General features: G+C 39.8%; 1 protein-coding gene across 1 annotated transcript; it reads right to left on the bottom strand.

Moving 5' to 3' along the window:
• Positions 1-4,353: 4,353 nt before the first annotated feature.
• On the bottom strand, positions 4,354-14,686 carry LOC103067330 (sulfotransferase 6B1-like). Its single transcript, XM_007434645.4, has 7 exons — positions 14,312-14,686; positions 13,069-13,205; positions 10,063-10,152; positions 9,342-9,468; positions 6,549-6,643; positions 6,040-6,196; positions 4,354-4,649 (listed from the first exon to the last, which is right to left on the bottom strand). The coding sequence occupies exons 1-7, from the start codon at positions 14,505-14,507 to the stop codon at positions 4,519-4,521; spliced, it is 933 nt and encodes a 310-aa protein (XP_007434707.1). The 5' UTR covers positions 14,508-14,686; the 3' UTR covers positions 4,354-4,518.
• Positions 14,687-15,529: the final 843 nt, after the last annotated feature.

Raw genomic sequence — 15,529 nt, 5'->3', positions numbered from 1 at the left:
CGATTAAGGCTGTATTTGAGGTGGCAGGTAAAATTCTTTTACTTTTCTTTTCTTTTTTTTTCAAAACTCAAATTAGAACCCAGAAATCAAGGGTTTTTTTTATTTTGTTTTGTTTTTTTGATGATGAAGACAACCATTGCTGATACACTATAAAAGGGTGACATCTGCTGGTTATTATGTTTATTACTTTATGCAGTATTTTTTTTTTTTTTTGTCTGCGCTCAGTTATTGCTGACCCTGCAGTGACTGCTTGGACGAGTCCTTGCAGTTTTCAAGGCAATTGTTTTTTGGAAGTGGTTTGCCAGAGCCTCCTTCCTAGGGCAGAGCCCAGCTGGAGAGCGCAGGAGGCGGGGTTTCTGTTGTTTCACGCCCTTTTCGGGCGCGCACGGTTTTTCGTGCTTACTGGCAACTGCTCCTGACTCCTTTTGCAAGGCGCCGCCAGCATTTTTCCTCCCACCAGAGTGAGAGTACCCATTTATCTACTCACGTAAGTTTTCGAACTGTTGGGTTGACAGGATTATGCAGTATGGTGCTGAGCAAAATGAGAGTTAAGCAATACACAGCTCAAATGGGACTTTAACAGAAGTCTGAAAACCAAATATTTCTTCCAAAATGTTTTTGCATTATGAAAAGGTTCTGGTGTCCAATAGTTCCTGACATCTCCAAAAGGAGCTGGAAAAGAGAATGAATGAATGAATGAATTTATTTATTTATTTATTTATTTATTTATTTATTTATTTATTTTTCAAGTTTGTCACCACCCATCTCACTGTGAGGTGACAGTTGTTTGAAAGGTTCTAAAATTGCCACTTGTAAGTATACCATCCCTAATCTGGTGTCTTCCAGATGTGTTGGGAATATAACTCTCAGATTTCTGGAAGTTGTAAACCCAATTTATTTAAAAGGCACCATGTTGGAGAAAACTGGAGTAAGCAATACCGAATTAGATGAAAGGCAACTTGTAATGTTCTTTGTTTTTTTACTGTGCCTGGCTTTTCCCAGTCATGTTATCTCCAGTTTTCTCTCAAACTGTTACACATATCTAAAAATAGCATTAGTATTTTTATTTGGGAAGCACTTATACCTAAGCTTGGTATGAACATACATACAGTACTGTGCAAATGTTTTAGGCAGGTGTGAAAAAATGCTGTAAAGTAAGATTGATGCTGGTCTGAAGCCAAAGGGTAGTCACACCAAATATTGATTTGATTTAGATTTTTCTTCTGTTTGCTCACTTCGCATTTTGTAAACTGATAAACATAATTACAATATATATTTTTGAAAGCATTCTTACTTTACAGCATTTTTCACACCTGCCTAAAACTTTTGCACAGTACTGTATATATATATAAATCAATATCAACATTTTAACAATAATCAACATAAAATATTCTCAACCCTAGTATTATTATAATTTAAGTCCGTATCGACTATTGCTGCTGAAAATATAAGTTCTTCCAGCTTTATTAAAGGCCATGAAAAAAGAAGCATTTTAAGAGACTTTTTAAGTCACAGGAGATGGGATTCAAACATAATTCAAGGGGAAGATGGGAGAAAGTTCCAAAACGTGAGGTGCCCATTCCTACATGAGGCAAAATTAATCCATCTTGATTGTACAAATGAGCTGAGCGTACATGAAATGAATTCATAGATATTGGTCTTTCTCTCCCCCCACCCCACCCCACTCTTGTGTTATGTCAGCTGTTTCATCTGTAACCATCTCAAAGCAGCTCAGTGGAGATCCTTCAGGACCAATAAAGGAAGTACTTTTGTATACAATATAAAAGGCTCATTATTGTATCTCCCTAACCATGGCACAAACACGCCCTTGCAACTGCTTTTTCATTCTATTTCCTCATGAAGTTGTCTTCATCTCACCCCCAGCAAGTCACTGAAACAATCTAAACTTGTTTCAGTTTCACATTACTTCCTCACTATCAATTTGTAGCATCTTCTACAGTAATCCAACCATCATTATGCCAAAATAACAGTAATGAGAACAGGTTTTAGATCACTTCAGCGAGAGCTGGGTGATGCTATGAAGCCCCATGAGCCTCTAGGACGGAAATAATCTTAAAGTACTGTCTTCTGTCTTCTCCCAAAACTATCTTTGTCATGGACATGATTTGAAAGCCTTCACTGATGCTGTGGTTGCTGTCAGGGGTTGGGATCTGCCCAGCAAAGATCTACTAATCTAGGCTGCTGTGGGAATGGCCTCCCCTCCCATGTCTTTGAACTGCCTTCAGGGGCCATTTTGGCTTGGGACCAATCTGCCTGTATAATGCTTGGTTGGTGCTTTCCAAAGGCCTTGTCAGGTCTTATGTGGGCTCCTCATAACTACAGGCTTAATGGTCTTTTGAAAGTCCTGTGTCTGTGCTTCATGGAAGGCCATTTTAAACTAGGAGAAGAATATGGTTCTGCCATGTGTGTTGGAGCTTCTGTCACCATTAGATATATTACAAAGTTATTTTTGCTACGTCTGCTAACAAAGAGTCTTGAATGGCCTTATATTTTACTGTTCTACACTACTTTTATTATTTATGAGAATCACATACAAGAGTAACTGCCACCCTGACTGGTCAACATTCCTGAGCTGCAATCCTTGTAGCTGTTTGCGCTTCTTTATGTCACCCTTGGTGGGAGGAGGAACACACCATTTTGCTTGCTCATTCCAGCTTTGGTGGCCCTAGATTCCATGATGGAGCACTCTTGTCACTTGTTCATTATTTTAAATCCAAAAATGTCCTGGGTGGTAGGCCTGTAGTACCCAGAACTGAACTGCATTCTCAGAGAAGAATGTGAGGACGACACCTCAGTGCATGGTGTATAACTCTGCCTTCCACAGATTGACAGAAAGGTCGACAGTAGCCTATAGTTTGGGGTACCCTGCAGTACCTTGGCAAACAGGATGAGGCCGGCAGCAATCAAACTTGGGGACTACTTTGAATAACCTCCCACAGATAACCTGGGGATATTGGGCAGGCATTCCGCTCCCAGGCTGACCATTTCCGTGACTCCATGATGTGGGGCAGTGCTGTGAAATTTGATGTTGCTGATGTCATTCACTTAGCATCTGGGGGTGCTGTGAATAAATGTCAGGACTACAACAGCCTTTTGCTAACTCTCCTCTTCATGTCTTCCTCTAGGAGTAGAAAGGACACAAGTGGTATTGGGGTTGATTATACGCTACCTTCAGAATGAGGAGTGGGCAGCATCCATCTATAGTTCATCAATTATTTGCCACTCTCATACAAGGGAGCTTTTCCTAAATTTTTAATGGATTTTTTTTTCCTGGGGAAAAGTGGATAGAAAGATTATATCAGCCTTGGCTGATGAAGAAAAAACAAAACAGTTATCAATCAGATTATAGCTTACATAGGAGGTCAGATGGGCTACAGAAGACACAGGGAGGTCAAGGAATGTTCTTGTCTAACAGTACTGCCTCAACGCGTGGATGCACACATATACATGCAATTGCCTTCAGATGGGGTGATGGTCCTTAATGTAGGCTTCAAAGATGACTAGACAGAGGAATAGCTGATCACAAGTTCAGGAGGCATTATGGAGGAAGTGACAGGGTCCTGAACTCAAACACTCATACAGTATTTCCTGAGTCAGTGTAGCTATGGTATGAAAAGGAAAAGGTGCAGCTCTTTAAAGAAGCTGCAAACAGCTACAGTAAGAATGTGCATGCTGAATCCAAAGCATCTTTGCCATCTTGGTAACTGCAAGGTATGAGAATGGTAAGACAAGAACCCAATACTGCAAACATCAACTAAGTTTATAACCTTCCAAAACACAGATGGTTGACCTCTGAATGACACAAAATATACTAGAAGGCTGCAATCCTATACACTTTTCTCTGAAAGTTAGCCCTGCTGACTTCAATGATATTTCCTTGTAAGTCAACATGTACAGGGCCACTATGCACAAGTTGTCTGTAAACTGCAGGAGCATCTGTAGATTTTTGTCAAAATGAGGGAAGCAGCATTGCAATATGCATTACAAGCTGCATCTCTTTCATACATCTGTGGAATAACATCACATATACAAAAAGGATGGAATTTTTGTCGTGGCAGTGCAACACTATTTTCACCTTTGCCTCCTCTGTGGACCGTCCTGACTGTATAGTTTCTTTGTGCTGCCGGTCATACAGAAGAGAATATTTGGTATAAATTAGAACCAAGAAGCTCCCTCTTTTGGATTTTGAATGTTGGGATGAGTTACTGTATTAAAGCAAGGTAAAATTTATCATGATGGATGTCTATTATGGGGGACAATGGAAGCCACTTAGCAATTTTGTCTTTCAACAATTGCTCAACAAATTTTGCACAGAAGAAGAGAGTAAGTTGCTTCATTTTACAGGTAAGTACAGGTTTTTATTAATTCTGGAACAGTTCTTCCACTTAAAAACAAGTATATAGCATCGAAAATGTAAACATCAAGATGAGATGGAGGAAGAATTCCTCCTGTACAAGCTCACTTAACCGTGAGAGATTTGTAGCACTGAGGACCTCTTCAGTTTTTGCAGTACAGCTCATATTTCAACATTATTCCAAGCTTAGTTTTTGCTACACTCTCCTCAAATTTTCTGTCCATTTTTTCATTCTGGCTTTCTGAGAAGACAGACATCCAGTCACCTACTATGCCTGCAAAAAAAAAAAAAAAAATCAGCAACAATTGCAGTCGGAGGGTGGGGGTTGGGAAGGTAAATGGAGAGAAAGACCTTCAGTTAACACAATGAGCAGCTATTTTTCCTTAACACTTGTCTAAAAATAATGAAGAGTTTTATCATACTGTAAAGACACTTACATGGCATATTTTTAGGCTCTGGGGTCCACTTCATCAGGTTCATGAAATGTTAATTTTAACAGGGAGGTTTTATACATGCTTGGGTATATGGAACATATGCAGCTCTCCAATTTGGAACATATGCAGTTCTCTGATTCTGCCCTGCCTTATCCCTAAAAAAGGTTCACCTAGCCATTTGCCTTTGAACAGGTAACAAGAATGAGTACATTTCAATGAGCTTTTGTAGGTCACTATCAGGCTTCACAAGAGGGCTTTTGTCCAGGCATTTGTCCCCTTATTCAGCATTTGTCTCTACTCACCAAGAGGTCTTTCAGATAAGACTTGGTGAGATTTAAATCTTTATTACAGAGAAGAATGAAATCCTGAAACAAAGCAGTTGATTCCCAGTTGCAGTGCAAAGAAGTCAGATCCTTCTTATATCTATGCTCCAGAATTAAATCTAGACTTTTTCCTCCCATCCTTCCAATTTAACCGTCTCTTGATGTCCTTTGGAGGCAGGTAAGACATATTTCTATAATAGTTCTACCTAGCCAGGGAATCACTGGTGCCTGTCTTACCATTCTCATTCCTTGCAGTTACCAGATCTAAGTAGCTGTTTATGCTTATTGATTCCTTAGTCTTTCAGTGCTGTCATTCTACTATCCTCTCTTAACTGAATTTATTGTAGTTCGGTGGAAATTGCCACTAAGTAGATATGCTATTTCTATGATGATTTAATTTGGATTCTTTGATCCTAAAGTTGTTACTGGTTTTACTGATTTATTATAGCCTGATGTGGCTATTTTATGGAGAGACGGCTATACATTTTGTAAACAGATAAATAATACACACATTCATAAGGGCGCAAAGAGCTGTTAAACACAACACCTAACATTTTCAAACCTGGTTTTCTTTATGTGATATGGAGGGTTCCTGTACAGATGCAGTTCTTTCCTGCTCCCTTAGGACACATGGTTCTGCTTTAGGTAGAGATTAATTCTAAAATATTCAGCCCAAATATTTGTATTATATTCCCCAATATCTGAATAAAGCTACCTATGCTAATGCCCTGAAAGCAGCATGCTTATCAGCTTTTTCCAACCCATTGCTAGACTTCAGTCCTTATCATTCCCAGCCAACACACCTTTGAATATCGGGAGTTGAAATCCCATCCCACATGAAGCCGCTGGGTTAGAGAAGACCGCTAAACGTTGTTGGCAAAATTATTAAAAAATATTACAATGTTACCTTTGCGGAAAAGAATCTGGCCCACTTTTCCATAACTTTTTGCCACATTATTTTTCATGGTTTCAAAACTTGTTTTCTGTACAATGGTTTCAATCTCTTCTTCAGTCACAGAAAAATCAAAGAATTCCGCTATCTTTTTCAGTGCTAAGGCTGCATTCTGAATAACACAGAGATATATGACATAAGTAACCTGGAAACATTTCAAGTCCCTCAATACCAAGTCTTGATCTGTGTAAATACAAAAATTTTGATATTTGTAGGCTGGACTTGTGTGAATTAGAATAAATAAACAAATAAGCAAAACAAAAGACAGTCTTGCTTGCTCCACTGAAATATCAGGAGTAGATCAGCTGATCCAGAGGTTGAATTTTAAAATAAAATGTTCTTGAGATATTTACCAGTTGCTTAGAGAAAAGCAACCAAGCAGAAACCTTGAGTTGTAATTCCTATTTGAATTTCTTGATCAATAACACACTTGGCCAGAAATAGTTTTATTCTTAAAAGCTTACCTCTTTTATTTCCTCATAGGTAATAAAAAATATATTGCTGTTATCCATATACTTGTTCCATTCAAGAATATGATCAAAATAAGATCCATAGGCCACTGATAGGAATCAAGCAGAATGTTTTGATTATTGATCTATAATACAGTGAATGGTAATCAATATTTACTTTGCTGTTTGGCCCCACAAACCCATCAAATAAACAAAGACAAAACTATGTGATCCTTATGTTTGTAAGTCAAAGTTTGGAGAGGTGGGATAAAATAGTTCTCTGGATATTTCTTCCATGAGTAATTCAGGAAACGGTTCTAACATAAATCATGTGGGAATTCTGCTTCAAATAATATTGGAGAAACATAATTGTTTGACCACCTACCTATTCATTCTTTCCATCAATATTTTATATTGATTCAAATGCAATCTCTTACTGTACCCTTTCTATTTAACTGTTTCTTTTTTTCTGATCATTAACGAACGATGGTGATTTTGTCAATGCTGATGGTGTTCAGGTAGCACTCCAGACATTTTGGGATTGCACCTAAAGCGCCTATAGCTCTTCATACTATCTTTGCTTTCTTTTGCCATAGTCGTTCTATTTGCAGGTTCTCTTCAGTCCTTTCTCTTCTGTTCTGCTGTCTCCTGGTATTGCAGTGTCCACTATCCAGACTTTTTTGTCTTTCTTATCAACAATTGTTAAGTCTGGGGTCTTGTGTGGCAGATGCTTGCCTGTTTGAATTTGAAAGTCCCAGAGCACTTTAGCTTCTTCTTTTTCCATTCCTTTGTCTGCTTTGTGTTCCCACCAGTTCTTGCTTGCAGGCAAATGGTATTTCTTGCAGATATTCCAATGCACCATTGTTGCTACATTGTCATGCCGTTGTTTGTAGTCAGTCTGTGCAATCTTCTTGCAGCAGCTAACCAGGTGGTCCACGATTTCTTCAGCTTCTTTGCAGAGGCAGCATTTGCTGTCCGTTGCTGTCTTCTCAATTCTGGCTTTATGTGCATTTGTTCTTAAGGCTTGGACTTGTGCAGCCAGAATTAGCCTCTCTGTCTCTTTCTTCAAATTTCCTGTTCTTAACCATTGCCAGCTCTTCTTGTTATCTGCTTTGGCTGCTAGTTTTTGTGTGTGTGTGTGTGTGTGTGTGTGTGTGTGTCTGTACTGCCCATGTAATACTTTGCCTTACCATGTCTCTTTTCTATTCCTCATTTGGTCTTTCCTATAGGCCAGTCTGGTTTCTTTGGTATTCAGTAAGCTTTATGGTGTACTAGTTTCAGTGCATCTTCTTCACTGTCCTTCAGATGTTCTACCAATGCCCTTTTTTCTTCTTGAACTGTCTGATGTACTTGTAACATTCCACCCCCACCTATGCTCCTTGGTAAGTAGAGTCTGTCAACATCACTGTGTGGATGAAGGGCATCATTCATTGTAATTATTTTCTTGATCTTCCTATTGACGGCTTTTAGTTCACCTTGAGTCCAGTCCACTATTCCAGCTGTATATCTAATGACTGGACTTGCCCAGATGTTAATCACTTTGATGGTATTTCTGCCACTGAGTTTGAACTTTAAGATATTCTTCACTCTTCTGATGTATTCACTACTAACCTACTTCTTGACTTCAGTGTGCTTGATGTTGTCAGCCTGAAGGTTGCCCAGGTATCTGTAGTGATCTTCTTCATCCAGATTCTTGATGTTATTTCTACTGGGCATCTTGATTCCTTCTTCTTCTTCTTCTTCTTCTTCTTCTTCTTCTTCTTCTTCTTCTTCTTCATTATTATTGTTATTGTTATTGTTCTTATTTAATTGTTGGCTTGCTTGGCTAACAGGGGCATCTATAGGGGGAACCAAAAGTTTACAAGCACCCAGTCAAAGCCCTGCTCTTTCTGTTTTACACATGCAGAAGGCACAACACATTTCAAAAAGGTGCAGGGTTTGATTGCATAGTTATAGCCATCACTTGACATTTTTGACACCCCCCTCCCCACTGATGCCCCTGTTTGTTAAGAATGACTATACATTGGGTTGCCTTAACCGTTCACCAAAACTGATCTTCGGTTTGCCATTTATTCAGAGTGTTTAATTCCAAGTTTTGTTTATGGTGTACCAGTCAACCAATACTTCATTTCAAATGTAGTCAACCACACTCAGAGGCGTCTGCAGGATCCAACGTTCTCAACAAAAGGATGAAAACGGCAACCTGCCATTATGACACAATGCTGCTTTTGTCCTTTGTTCCCTGCCGTCCCTTGATGCTACCTGTGGATGCTTCTGACCATACCTGTCCAAGGATCCTTAGTCATTAAAGTAAATATATTTCATCACTTCACTCCACTAGGCTAAAATGGGGTTGGGTAGTTTGTAGTTCAGTACTGTAGGAAATATTTCCTTAGCATGTTGGGTGAACCCTGTCATCACATTAAACATAATATGGTTTATGGGGGTGGGGGCATCATAGCATGGTATACAAATACAGTAATAATGTGCAGGTAATTCAGACTTAAGATTAAGCCCGTTAGATGAACCTAGGTTTAGAGTATGAAACAGAATGTGGAACTTTTGTTCCTTTGTTACTGTATCTGCCAGATAGCTAGAAGCAATGGAAATAGGTTTCAGTGTTCAAAGACAAACAGGAGGAAAGAGGCCTTTGTCCACAAGCATCTTGCTTCCCCCTCACAGACAGATGGAGAGCACAGAAGACTCAAAGGCAAATGGAATAAGGCGAAGGGCTGTCTGCAGTCCACTTTCCCCCTTATCTCAAGGAAGCCCCCCCCCCCCCCAATGAAGAAGGAGAAGGAAACACACCTTTTCCAATGATAAAATCTTCAAAGAACTCATCCCAGGTTTCCTGGTCAGAAATCAGTTGCATGCCTTTGGCAAAATGGAAGAAAGATACAGCTGTGTCCTTTGGATTCCGAAACAAAACCAGGATCTTTAAAGCATAAAGATATATTGACATGTAAATGTAAAAGCTAGGACAACAGAGCCAGAATAAGAAAAACATTCCATTTTTTAAAAAATGCAATATGAAAGTTCAAATGTATTTGGAAATGAACTGAATGAGGATTGGAGATCAGGTCATCAAATTAGGAGAACAGTAATTTTTTAAAGTTCTTTCCCAAGATCCTAAATACAGTATTTTAAGCAGCAAAGCTAAGAATCTTTTACATGAGATCTTTAACAATGGTTCAGTTTGGATAGTCAAGTGAAGATATCACTGATTTGATATCTTGCCTGATAGAAACATAACACTAATAATGGCTGTAACAAGCCTCAGACTGTGGGCTTCAATGTTGCATGTTCCTTTCACACTTGAGAAGCAGAAATAGAACACTTCCAACTTTTATTTTGAATAAAGTACAGTTTCCCACAGCTGAGTTCCAGACCAGCTCAGGATCTGGAAAGGTGGCGTGATCTTGGGCTTGTCCTCTTTTACTGTGTAAATTTATTTAACAACATCTCACTGATAGTTGGTACAGGTATTAATGATATATAAAATCATTATTAAGACACTTCAAGTACTTACTTTTGCCTTTTTTTCAAAAAATGACTTGGGCAACTTTTGAGGAATGAGGTGTGTTTTTATAACTCTTCTGGAAGGCAGTTCTTCCAACTTCTGTAATAATATTGAAATAATCAGAAAGTTAACATCATTTATGCAAAGAAAACCACACACAAATGTAAGTTAGTGATATCAAAGTTCACCTCTAAATGCCTGAGTCCCACTGATTTTGGTCATCACAAACTGCCTAACGAACTGCATATACGGAGAAGATTGTTTCATATACAGTGGTGCCTCGGGTTACGAACACCTCTGTTAACGAACTTTTCGGGTTACGACCAGCTCCGGCCGCAAAAATTTACCTCGGTTTGCGAACTCCGCCTCAGGGTATGAGCAGGATACGGGGCCATTTTCCCTCCTGTGACACGGTCCGCGGCCATTTTTCCGCCCCTGACATGTGGTCCGCGGCCATTTTTCCGCCCCTGACACATGGTCCGCGGCCATTTTTCCGCCCCTGACACGTGGTCTGCAGCCATTTTCCACCCCTGACACGTGGTCCGCGGCCATTTTTCCGCCCCTGACACATGGTCCGGGGCCATTTTCCGCCCCTGACACGTGGTCGTAGGGAGGGGGACTCTCCCTCCAAGCAATAGCCGTCTCACTGTCCTCCACGCCAGAACGGATTAACGGTAATTACATTGAACCTTATGGGGAAATTTGCTTCGGGTTGCGACCAATTCGGGTTGCGGCCAGAGTCACGGAACGAATTAAGTTCGTAAACCGAGGTTCCACTGTAAACCATATTGATTGATGTGAGAAAAGTTACTGTGGAGTCTATAGCGTAGCAGAAATGTGAAAGAACGGAGCAGTTCAACACCGTTTGTCATCCTGTCACATAATCTCCAAACACATGTGTGTTATTTGGAGGGTGATAAATTCCTCTGCGAAAGCACTGGGGTGGAGCAGAGAAGGGTTTTTTCACATGTACAGAGATCTCATGCAGGGGGGGTAAGGATGGTGAAAACAAGCTGATGAACTGGCAGGAGGGAACTTGGAGTTAAGTTGAAGTTTTGCAATTGGGGAAAAAAGAACATGGCTGGCAAATTAAACTGGATTTAGGTAGCTTGGATGCTAAAGGTCTTCACGTTCATGATGGACCAAAGACCACCATTTCTGCAGTGACAGAAAGATCCTTGAAAAGAGAGGAGGATTGTGCTTTGAGGGCTTGGGTCTACCCAACCAAAGAATAAGAAGAGAATCAGAAGAAGACCCAAGAAGAAGATAATTATTTGTCTAGCCACAAGAGATTGCCATCTAAGCATAATTAACACATTTGGTTAATTCTAATATGGGGAATTATATGGCATACATAGCTACATTTTAGAGCACACACAATGACACGAGACAGGGAGATAGGTATGCTCAGAATGGTCAATTTGCTGCATTTCAACCCTTCTTCAGGAGTCTTTGTAAGCAGGTGAAGAATGGAGGAGGAAATCTGTTTCTCTATGTTACTTACGTTATTAGTTTTGTATGGCTGAATGAGAAACCAAAGGATTCTATCTTTTAACTTTTAAAAATCTGATTGATGAGAAGGTCTTTGAGTACTGTAGTTTATCTGGTTGGCTCCTGAGAACCACCTCGCACCCACCCATGACAAAGAGGCTGAAGGCAAGAGTGGCTTGGAAGGGAAACAAACGTCTTCAGTTGTCGCTTCCTAGATCTTAGCAACTGGTTTTAGATACACTGCCTTTGAGATTGGAGATGGTTAGGAGACTTCAAAACTATCAACCATTATGAATCCAATTCTCCATCAATTTGTCTTAAGGCCAGCTAAACCATTGGTCATTATTATATTATGCTATATTCATAAACTATGTATCCTGTGTAGCCAATTCCATACCTAATTATGCATTTGAACCTTGGGACACTTTAGAAGAAACTCTACACAGCTGGAAAGCCAACACTTTGAACATGCTTTTTCTTGTCATGAAAACTGTGTTTAAAAATGATTTTTGGCATCTAATTCCAGCTAGTAGAAATTAATCCCTGAAAACAGTTCCAGGCCAAATTTTTCTTGCTAAATTGTGTCCAGCATGTTCAATATAGCATTCCAGAATATTTTAGCTGATGTGGAAATCCTTGGTTGAATACAGTGATCCCTTAATTGATTCCAGAGAAATAAATATGGTCTCCATCAGTACAATATACAATAGGGATATAGATTGAGGACATTCCTGACATGTGGAATTGGCACTTGGATCCTTTACCACTATTTAAGTTATCTGACTCTTCAAGTCATAATTCAAGTCATAATTTTTTATTTGTTTCTCTTCATACAACCAATATATATGGTCCCTGAATTGGTGGTGTGTGTGTTTTGCACTCCCTGGGGGAGGAAACTGGATCTTACCACGGATACTTGGTGGCATATAATCAAAAATCAAAGATGCAACTTCACTCCGTATTCTAATAGAAATAACATTAAATAAGGTTTGCTAAGCTTTGAGGTAGAATTAATTTGCCTAAAAAAATGAACCAGCCAAGCTAAAAATGTTCTCTCTGCTGACTTGGGTCCTGATGTCGATGGATTCCTTCCTTGTGACCTCTGTCTGCTAAAGTATTACCACCTCCCATCATCACAAGCATTAACATGAGCACAGCTCCTATTTCCAGAAAGGAGGCCTGTCCCTAGTATTTCTTATAGATCAATGAATACATGTTACGACCTTTAAGGGCAGAGTCCAGGCTGGCAAAAATCTGCTTTGTTTTTAGTATAGCTCCAATGATCTGCAATATATATTTCCTGTGAGCTGATTGAACTGAACACACAGTCCTCACACAAAAATCCATATTTCTTTCCTGCACCTGTTCAGCTTTTTTCCTTTCTACTGACTGAATTTCACTTTGTTAAATCTCAAGCTGCTTTGTCCTACTTAAATAGCACTCCTGTTTACAACACCTTCTCAGCTTTTAAATCTTTCACGTGATTTCCTGCCACTTGATAAAAGTATTTCTCCATCTTCTAACCTCAAATTTCCCTGGATCTCCAAATTCAAGGAAAGGATATGGTGACATTTTTTCCTGCCTCTGCTTCTGTTCATCTTCATCATACTTTCCAGAGGCAACTTCCAGCTGTGTTAAAATCTGTCCAACCCAGTTTGAACCTGAAGAAATGCAGAAATGTTGTCAGTTAATAAGTAAAAGGACATATCCTGACCATAGACCATTTCAACCATATCAGGGTTGAAATCATAAGCATGGAATGAGAAATGCAGGAATAAACATTGACTGCACATGAAACTTCAAAAAGAATGAGAGGAGGGTTGCCATTCTGTTGTCTGTTCCTGTCAGGTTCAGCCCAAAGAACTCCACAAGACAGTGCAAATACAGTTCTGTTGCGTTTATTAGCTTCCACCTCAAGTCAGAAATCTCTCCAGACTGAACCTAAGTTCCTAAGCCAACAACACCGTGAATTCCTTAGGGTGGTGCCAGTCTCATCTTCTTAAACTTCCCACACTCCTGCTGGGGGCTAAGGAAACGCTTAACTCCCTGAGTGTGGCCTTCATAACACTAACACCATTCCATCACAGTTCCAGGCACAGTAGCTTTAGGTACAGTATGTAGAGTTGTCAAGTCAGAATTTAGCATTGAGCAAGTAACCAGACATTAAGCTTAGTTACTAAAAATGGCAACTATCAAGTATCTTTTTCCCAAAATAAAGGTATGAAACAGAGCCTGATAAAGCTATATTATAATCTATGTTACCTGAAATATTCATGGTCTCAGAATCAAAGCTCTTGCAGCCACAATGAAGCTTGCTTAACGACATTCATTTAACAATGGTTCAAAGTTACGATAGCCTCAGAAAAAGTGCTTTGCAACCTGTACTCACACTTTCAACCATCGCAAACCGTTGCACCACCCTCACGGTCATGTAACTGCAATTCGGGCACTTGGCAACCAGCTCGCATTTGCAACCAGTTGCAGCGTCCTGCAGTTACATGATTGTGATTTGCAACCTTTTCTGGTTTCCCAAAAAAATCCATTGGGGATGTAAAAATGGTCATGAAATTGGGTCCAGTCACATGCGACTCGCTTAATGACTGCCCCACTTAACAACCAATCTTCTGGCCCCTATTGTGGTTGTTAAGCAAGGACCACCTGTAGGTTCTATTTAACAGGAACTCTGTTATAAACTCTAAAGAAACTATCAAACATGCACATATATGTGCAGAGACAAAAGCATTCCTCGCAAAACTGTGATGCTTACCTGTTTTAGGGTATGCCACTAATATGACATCATCTCCCCGAGCTCTAAAAGTGCAAACCCTTTTCAGAGTTTCTGGGCAGGTGACCATTTTAGGATATAGCACTCCATCATACATAAATGTCCGATCCGAAAGAGCGGTCTTTTCATTTTCTTCCAGCTTCTCATCCAGAACCTCATTCATCTCTTTTGGATCCATGGTTGTGATATTCTAAGATCACAGCTGGGTAGCCTGGAGACTCAGTTGGCTTTGTAAGTGAAGCTAATACACTTACAGAGAAGTCATCTGTCACATGACAAAGAATACGCTGCTATCTTTTCTCAAAGAACAGCTCTTGTTACTGATTTACTGTCAGTAAATATATTAAATATGCCAATGAAGTTTATGGAACCCTTCTTCCTGTACAAAATTTTCCAATGAAATTGTGACCAATTTGGATTGGGTGGATGACACGTCAGAGAAAAATGTATTCTTAAGGAGGAGAAAACTGGTCTGTCAGCTTTTCTGGAAATGGGGTTAGAGTTCCTGAGTTCATGAAACACACGATCCGCAGCATGCTAGAAATCCTAGTGCAGCATTTTCACAGGGCAAAAGGAGTGGCAGTAATTAGCCATTGCCAAGATAGGCTATTCTGCTATGCATTTTAACCCTTGTCTTTCCTAACTTTTCTTTTTTTAATCCAGATGCCACTGCCGTAATACGCCTATTTTTGTCACTATAGACCTTGCTACATACCATTTTGAAACAAAGCTTGGCAAGTTGATATTAGTTGTTTATGATGACTCTGAAAGGCTTGCAGAAATAATATAATGTTATAAAATGAAATAATATAATAATTGTATAATTTTTATTCTTTCTACCTGTACTACCTGATCTGGTAGAAAGGGCATTCTCCAGGTTGGGTAGGGAGTGTCGGCTGGTGGGGTCCAGAAGGAGACCCTTTTTTGCTGTGACACCCCCCTTTAAACATCATCCCTCCCCCCCACCGAGATTAGATTGGCCCCTTCCCCGCTGGCCTTTCATAAGGCCTTGAAAACTTGGCTTTGTGCCAAGCCTAGGGCCCTGGGCATGGATTGGAGCCCATCTCCTGTTTGTGTGGATGATTGGTTAGATTACACCTGGCTGCTGTGTATTTTATGTATTTTATCTGCTTTAACTGAAAGTTAATGACCTAAGATTGTAAGGTAGACTGCCAGGGAGTAGGCAAGAGATTTGGTCTT

The sequence above is a fragment of the Python bivittatus genome, unplaced genomic scaffold (assembly GCF_059951505.1).
Source record: "Python bivittatus isolate LINGU-HERP-01145 unplaced genomic scaffold, Pbiv_v1 ctg000020_np1212, whole genome shotgun sequence".
NCBI lineage: Eukaryota > Metazoa > Chordata > Lepidosauria > Squamata > Pythonidae > Python > Python bivittatus.
Note: the sequence above shows the minus strand (reverse complement) of the source record. Positions and strands in the feature narration are given on the sequence as shown.

Excerpts from the sequence above, each read along its gene's own strand:
- LOC103067330 (XM_007434645.4), bottom strand. The coding sequence starts at position 14,507 with ATGGATCCAAAAGAGATGAATGAGGTTCTGGATGAGAAGCTGGAAGAA. Across the intron at positions 13,206-14,311 it reads AGTGGCATACCCTAAAACAG|GTTCAAACTGGGTTGGACAG; the intron begins GTAAGCATCACA and ends GCATTTCTTCAG. Across the intron at positions 10,153-13,068 it reads GAGATCCAGGGAAATTTGAG|AAGTTGGAAGAACTGCCTTC; the intron begins GTTAGAAGATGG and ends ATATTATTACAG.